Source organism: Primulina huaijiensis, chromosome 2 (genome assembly GCF_012295235.1).
Source record: "Primulina huaijiensis isolate GDHJ02 chromosome 2, ASM1229523v2, whole genome shotgun sequence".
Taxonomy (NCBI): domain Eukaryota; kingdom Viridiplantae; phylum Streptophyta; class Magnoliopsida; order Lamiales; family Gesneriaceae; genus Primulina; species Primulina huaijiensis.
This window is the reverse complement of record NC_133307.1, coordinates 31,927,878-31,935,951: the sequence shown is the minus strand read 5'-3', so window position 1 is coordinate 31,935,951 and position 8,074 is coordinate 31,927,878. Positions and strand designations below refer to the sequence as shown.

At 34.9% G+C, this 8,074-nt stretch overlaps 1 protein-coding gene across 1 annotated transcript; it reads left to right on the top strand.

The window, feature by feature from the left end:
• Window positions 1-4,197: 4,197 nt before the first annotated feature.
• LOC140971745 (ribonuclease II, chloroplastic/mitochondrial-like) lies at window positions 4,198-7,791 on the top strand. The gene is made up of 3 exons (XM_073434184.1): window positions 4,198-4,591; window positions 5,419-5,643; window positions 7,062-7,791. Exons 1-3 carry the CDS (start codon window positions 4,301-4,303, stop codon window positions 7,182-7,184), a joined length of 639 nt encoding a protein of 212 aa, XP_073290285.1. The 5' UTR covers window positions 4,198-4,300; the 3' UTR covers window positions 7,185-7,791.
• The last annotated feature ends 283 nt before the right edge of the window (window positions 7,792-8,074 follow it).

Genomic DNA, 8,074 nt, shown 5'->3' with positions numbered 1-8,074 from the left:
CTTATGGGATCAGTGAAAATTGCTTGGGACATGACTTCGGTGGAAACTAAAGAGTCGGTCCTAGCTGGAGAATCTCTAAGCGAGATAGCTGGAAGAATGGCTACCCTATTTAAAGCACAATTTATAGGGGTAGACTATTTTAATAGTCAAGACACAGAGAAGAGGAAGAAATATACTCAAGCTCTGTATAGTCTTGAATTACATGACATCTGTTTAGTGGATGAATATATTATGTTATTCACCAAATATAGATGGAATTCATGAGTCGAAGAAGATACAGCTATGCAGCTTTTCTTCGCAAAAATGCCCAGTCCCTGGAGAGAAATGCTCATAAGGGAATATGTACCTGGAAATCCAGATACATTGGCACGAAGAGCTTCTTTCCTTAAAGGAAAATTGGCGGAATGGTGCCATTAGGCAGCATTACAAAAGAATTACAAACGATTAAGGGGTATTAATAAACGTACGCCTTTGTGTTGTAAAGAAAATGATCTTCCAACAATTATTGGAAGTAAACCACAAAAGCATAAAAGGAAAAGTTTTAGGACTCATTCTTATGCTAGAAGGGGAAGGAGTTCTTGGAAACCAAGAACAATATGGTCTAGACAAAAAGCCAGATCTTATAAATCTGGACAAAGAAGCGGACCATCAAGAAGTAGGATATCCTCCCAGGCATCGAGTACATCTCGGAGCACAGGAAGAACCCCTACAAAGAAAACTTTCAGAAGGGCTCACACACGAGCTAATGAGAGTTTTAAAGACTGTAATTGCTGGACATGTGGAGCAAGAGGACATATCTCGACTAACTGTCCAGAAAATGAAAAAAGAGGTATTAAATGCTTCGATCCAACTCCGGATATTGAAGAAGCAGTTTATTACCAAGATCTTATTCAGGTATACCGATTTGAGGACATTGCCTCAGATGAGAGTATATATGAAGAAGAAGAGGTTTTAAGTCAGGGAGACTCCGATGGAACTGAATCGGAATCTGACTGAAAACGAGGTGTTTCGACACGAAACACAAGAGGATTTGTCTGGGTTCTTTAGCCAGACAACAATATCGAATAATATGGTTCAAAGAATCATGAAAGAAAATCCTAGTCTACAGAGATACCAAGGATTTTCTGCAGGACAGGTAGAAAAGTTCTTAGGGAATCTTGGCCTAAGAAACAGAAAGCATCATCTAATCTATAAAGTCTCCAGAAGGGAAATGGCAATCCCAATGGAACTTACGGGAAATAGAATGAAGATGCAATTAATTCCTTCTGAAGAAATAAAGGAGGAATTACAAAAACTCAAGATCGAAGTAGCAAGGACTATGTCCTGGATTCATATTGGAGCAATCCAAATTATGATAAAAGCTACTTTCAAGGAAGGTATTGATTCACCCATTGATATTGCTATATGCGATAAAAGAATGGGGAACCTTCAAGATTCAGTACTGGGAACTATCTCAGGAAATCTCTGTGCAGGAAAGATTGTAGGAGTTATCTATCCACGAATAGCTTACAACCTGGTAGATCGAGATTTTAGCCGAGCCTTGACATTACATCAAAATTTCAAGGAGAAAAGGCTAATGAAGGAAGGTAATAGACCATATTCTATTACCTATCAAATCTCATATGCTTTATCTAATACACATCATTCAGAGTTGTTTATTAGAAATGAGTTTATTGAGATACCAGAAATATTTGGAAAAGTTGCTCAGGCAATTTATCCAGAACGAGTTGAGTTTCCGGTAATACAGGAAACAGATATCCAAATACAAGACAAACCGATTCTACAAAGGAATCAAAGTCTTAGATTGGAATCAAGAAGACTATCTTTTCAAGGAGATAGGATTACAAGCTACAGATGGGGAAAAACCCCTGTTCAAGAAATCCAACATGAGCTAAAAAGTTTTTCAACAATAGGAAAGCTTAGATGCCCAGAAGGGTGGAAGGAAGTCGAAATAGTATTTGATATTACGAAACAAAGGAATCAATTTCCTTGTAATACCATCTACTATTTAGAACAACCTATGATAGGAACTTACCAAGGAATGATCCAAGTTGGAGAATTGGAAGTTCATATCACAGGAAGTCCAGGAAAAGAATCAGATCAACTGATTCTTGGACTAGAGTTTCTTGAGGAACATAAACCTTGGAAACGTCTAGAGTATGGAATGGAGTTTATGGCAGAAGATAAGATGTGGAAAATCCAATGACCACAAGTCCATTCTCCATATACGTTCCAGTCGGAATGTTATATGAACAATATAAGGCAGAATATTTTGCTGCTTATATTGATTCAGGTGCTGGTATTTGTACAGCAAAACGAGGAGTTTTTCCAACAAGTTTGGAAGAAGAATTACCAAAGATTGCTGGAAGAGATTTTTCCAGAAGAATCTTAATCTTATGTAAAGGGATTAAGATGACTGAAATAATGATTGGCGGTGCTGGGCAAACACCTTGGTATAAGGTGAAGACACCACCAATTTATTTTCATGATACAGGAGCTGACATTTTACTAGGAAACAATTTCCTACGAATGTTCAAATCCTATACTCAAGAAAATGAGACAAGAAAATTAGTGTTTACAACTCCTTGTAACCACAAAATCATAGTCCAGAGACTAAGAGAGGCATTTTACAGAAAATTGTCAATCCAGTTTCGCAGCAAGCGTGGTGATTCAGGACAACTTCTGAACCCAAAAATGAAAGATTCTAGAAGGTTTGGAGAAACAATGCTCCAGTTAAGAGCAGATAAAGAACTCCAACCAGAAGAGATAGAATGCCTTAAGATAGCTCTATATAAAAATGAAGTAGAGTTTGAATCCAAGGTATCCTTGGAAGATGTCAAGAAGAGGATCAAGGAAAATTATAATGAAGATCCCTTGGCATGGTGGGACAGAAATCAACTCAAAGCTTGCCTTAAAATTAAGGAAGTCAAAGAGTATGAATTTGTCCGCTGCAAGCCTATCCCAATGAATATCATTGACCAAAGGGATATGCAGATTATAATCAAGGAACATTTGGACCTTGGATTAATCAAAGCAGGAATGTCACCATATAGTAGTCCAGGTTTTCTGGTAAGGAATCATGGTGAGATAAAACGAGGAAAACCCAGATTAGTTATTAATTATCAAGAAATTAATAAGATTCTGGAGTTTGATGTGTATTTTATACCTAGTAGAGAACATCTAATAAGTTGCATACGCAACGCCAAGATATTCTCTAAGTTCGACTGTAAGTCTGGATTTTACCATATTAGGATGCAAGAAGAAAGCAAGAAATTCACAGCTTTCTCTACACCTCAGGGACATTATATTTGGGAAGTATTACCAATGGGATTGGCTAATTCACCCCAGATATTTCAAAGAAAAATGGATAATCTTTTTAAAGATTATTTTAAGTTTATGTTTGTTTATATTGATGATGTTTTAATAGCATCTAAAGATATGAATGAACATGTTAAGCATTTGGAGATTTTCTCCAATGTCTGTAAAAAAGAAGGACTGGTCCTATCTGAAAAGAAAGCAGTCATTGCAACAAGGAAGATTGAATTCCTCGGAATTGAAATCGATGAATCAGGAATTATTCTGCAAGAACACATAGTGGAAAAAGTGCAGAATTTTCCAGAAAGACTCAACGACAAGAAGCAATNCCTGAAGAAAGTACCAGGCTCTCTATTTTAAATTAATAAATTGGCTTGTTAGGGGAGTCACTTTTCTTGATTGACTAATCTAAACATGTAGTGTCTACCTCTTTCCTATTTGTTTTCTTCATCACCTAAATTACGTTTTTTTTCCATTTTTTGATAGTACGCTCATATATGTTATCCCGTTTTCAGCTTGCATTAATATGCCCCATCTAAAAAAATCTGATGATAGCTATTTTATGCTGCTCTTTGTATGATTTGTGTATTTTATACTTGCTGCTTCAATTGATAACTAAACTATTGTCTTTCATTGTACATGGGAAGCTGTATGGCTCCCACTCTGCCTCACACTTTTACCTGTTCTGCTCTATATAGAACATAGTTTCTTGGATATAGTTATATTATCATCAACGATAGCACTTGTCATTGTCTTTTACTTATTTCATGATTATATTACATTATATTATCATCAAGCGCTGTCGTTGTTGTTTACGTATTTCATGATTATATTACATTTCATTACATCATGGAATCAACTTACAAACTGCCTTGTGTAGGGTTCAGTAGACACATCTACAATAGAGACCAGAATAAAAGTTTCTAATCTAGATGATCCAGAGCCCTTGATCAAGCTGTATGTGGAAAATCAGGCAGATCCTGCAATGCAGCTTGTATCTGAGATGATGATACTTTGTGGCGAAGTTATAGCCACTCTTGGTTCTTTGGAAAAAATTCCTTTACCATATCGAGGGCAACCTCAATCAAGTATGGATACATCTGCTTTTGCTCATCTTCCTGAAGGCCCTGTCAGGAGTTCTGCTATAATCAAACTTATGCGAGCTGCTGAACTGGATTTTAGGAAGCCTATACGGCATGGAATTTTAGGACTTCCGGGCTATGTTCAATTTACGTCTCCGATACGCAGATATTTGGATCTCCTGGCTCACTACCAGGTGTATTTTTATGGTTGAAATTCTATTTCTTTCTTTTTATAATTTATGTATATTTTGTAGTGAGCATTTGTGAAAGAAAAGATACACTTGCCATAGATGTAGGGGTGGCCTTTGTGCATACATGGAGTTTTTAAGTTGCAAGCATTTTGTTACAGGTTTGGGTTAAGGGGTAGTGGGATGGGTCCAAATACAGTAGTTATAGAAATAGCATAGAAAAAAGAGGGGTATTAGTTATTTTGGGGGAAAGGCAGTTTTTGTTTGGATGTAACGTTGCTGACAGTTGCTAGGGAGAGGGGAGATTATTCTGTGAGGAATGTTTTCTGCTCTATGGAGCCTTTGTGAGGATTGATCATTATCTTTATGTAATTTTTCTAGTTTAGTTAATTAAATTACAGTTTCTTTTATAATCGTGTTTTGAGTTTGTATCACATTGTATGTTCGTCTTGCTGCCTTGACTCGCCTGGACCATCTGAAATTGTCTGATATTTTTTTTTCTTTACAACCAACACAAAGGATTATATACTCGGTCTTCTTTACCCTATAAACTGTACCCAAAGGATTAAGGAACCGTATCTAGGTAATAAAAATCATGTTGCATAATGACTTAGAGCTATCAGGTGTCACACTAGACACCTTAGAATATATTTCCTAGCATTCTACTGGTGGATGAAACTTGCATTTCTGTCATTCCTTTCAAAAAGTTTGCATACATCTTCGTGAGTACGAGTACCTTCTATATTAGATTGTTTCTTAAATATTTCTACCAAGAGCTGATATCTTACCAGGTTGCATGAGTATTAATCAAGCTAGTACGTTTATAATTTTAGGTAAAAGCTTTTCTCAGGGGAGATTCTCCTCCCTTCTCAGCAGGACAATTGGAAGGGATGGCTTCTATGGTAAACATGGCTACTAGGGTCGTAAAGAAACTCACCAGTAGCAGCCTGCGATATTGGATAATAGAATATTTGAGAAGAGAACCAAAAGGCAGAAAGTTCTCGGCTTTGGTTCTGAGATTCATCAAAGATAGAGTAGCAGCGATACTTATAATGGAGGTAAGTGTTATATTTTCTTATACTATCATGAAATAAGTGCAATGCACATTGGTACCAATTAAATATCGTATAAATTTTAAAAAATATTTATCCATTTAAACATGATACATAATAGAGAGTAACCAAGAATATCAGCAGAATTATGGATCTTACTAATGTTTAAACCATAATTTATGTGGATGGAACAAACATAAAGAAAACTAAAGTTCAGGCTAAAATTCTCATAACTAACTGTGCTTTTATCAGTATATTATTAAATTAATATCATGAGGTTTAACGTTTTTCTAAACTTGAAAAAGTTATACATTAGTGAAATAATTCTCCCAGCCCGGGGATTAATTTCATTACATGAATGCCATTCATATATCTAAATAATTGTGTCTTTTCTTTGAGTTATGGAAATTGAATGTTAAATAGAATTTCTAACACTTTAAGTGCTAAACATAACTAACAAATGCATATTATCTTATATTTTTTTAATAATAAAAAGTTGATTTGATTTTACATGTATGTTCTTCTCATTTTAACAACTTTACAAAAATATCCTTTTAGTGTCATCTTTAGTATTTTATAAGTATGTGGATGAAAAGTCATGTAATCTTTTCACAATTGGAAAATATTACCTTACATCCATATTTTTATAGCTATGTAGTATATATAGAATATAGATTTTCTTTCTAATAGAGTGCTTTTATCAGTATATTATTATATTAATTTCATTTTCATATAACATTTTTCTAAACTTGAAAAAGTGATATATTAATGAAATAATTCATCCATCCCCTAACATTGATTTCATTACACGAATATCATTCATATATCTAAATAATTGTGTATTTTCTTTGAATTATGGAAATTGCATGTTAAATAGAAGTTACAAACACTTTAAATGTTGAACACAACTCACAAATACGTATTATCTTATATTTTTTAGTAATAAAAAGTTGATTTGATTTTGTATGTACAAACACTTTAAATGTTAAACACGACTCACAAATACATATTATCTTATATTTTTTTTATAATAAAAAGTTGATTTGATTTTACATGTATGTCTTAATTTTAGCCACTTTACAAATATAACTTTTTAGTATTATCATACGCTCTTTTCACAATCGAGAGACATTAGGTAATATATATATATTGCCTCAGTTTTATTTGAAAAATTGTTTAAGTTATGTCTTGGCTATGATACTATACATTTTCTTGCGTTTGTTTTCCATGCTGGCCTTGTTTTTGGAAAATCTGGTAACACCTTAACCCTTTACCAGTTCCATGGCTATGATTCATAGATGAATTGTTGAAAGCTTCATCTTCAAGAATCATAAAATGGAAACTTCAGTTCTTCAAATTTGTTCAGCAGAAAACAATCTAACGCGCTTGGTAATGACTAATCTAACCAATTATGCCTTGTCTAGGTTGGACTGCAATCTTCTGCCTGGGTATCCCTTGGTGTACATGTTGGTGATGAAGTGAAAGTTCAGGTGGAAGAAGCATGTCCTCGCGATGATATTCTTACTCTCAAGGAGGTTCTAACATGATAAGAATCTATGCAAGCGAACTGCCAGGACGCCTGCCATTGCGGTTTGGTTTGCAATCAATGATCAAGCAATCCTTTGAAGGTACGGAATACAGATCAAGTGACGCAATATATGCTTTTGAAGATATTCTGTTCAAGGTTTAAGTTATCAGAGGCAAATGGCATGCACAGGCCTTGGAAACTTGGGTACTTTTATTATCTCCACCAATCCGTGGAATATGGATTGTAAGATGGTTTCTGCAGAAATAGACCTGAATTTTTCGGGTGGTTTTTGTACAATATATTCTCTGGTGGGGAATTAAAAGCCTGATGTCCCCAGCTGCAAAGATCTTTTTTCCTATATGTCGAGGGGGACTGCAAGTATAGCAAGGTTCTTTTTATAAGACCAGAGTTCATCATCTTCGCTTGAGATCACTTCCGATACAAACAACTCCGAATTCCTTCGATATGCCATGCGGTTGTCTGTGTAACTTTTTTGATAGTTTGTATAGTATTATTTTATCCTCCAACCATACTTCGTTTTTGTCATGAATTTATTTTCATTAAAAAAAACTAAGAAAAAGGAGAAGATAGTTGTGTGCATTTGTTCTTTCGTCATCGTTTGTCCTCTCTTCGCTCGTTGTCGCTAAGTCCGAATAATTTCTTGCCATATTCGAGGTGATAGATTAATGTGTTTGATTTATAACTACTAATGTCATTCGGTATGTTTTTTATAAATGCTACGAAGCATACTACATATTGACTAATGTAACCACCTATGCTACAGATTTAGTTAATGGTCTTTTCTTTTGTTTTAGCTGACCTTCTATTCGGCGGCGACAATTTGAATCTTCAAAACACGTAAGCAGAAATTTGACAGATAGACCCCATGTTGACGCTCAGTCCATTAAT

Coding starts and splice junctions, on each gene's coding strand:
- LOC140971745 (XM_073434184.1), top strand. CDS start 4,301: ATGCAGCTTGTATCTGAGATGATGATACTTTGTGGCGAAGTTATAGCC. Junction 4,592..5,418: donor ATCTCCTGGCTCACTACCAG/GTGTATTTTTAT, acceptor TTATAATTTTAG/GTAAAAGCTTTTCTCAGGGG. Junction 5,644..7,061: donor CAGCGATACTTATAATGGAG/GTAAGTGTTATA, acceptor TGCCTTGTCTAG/GTTGGACTGCAATCTTCTGC.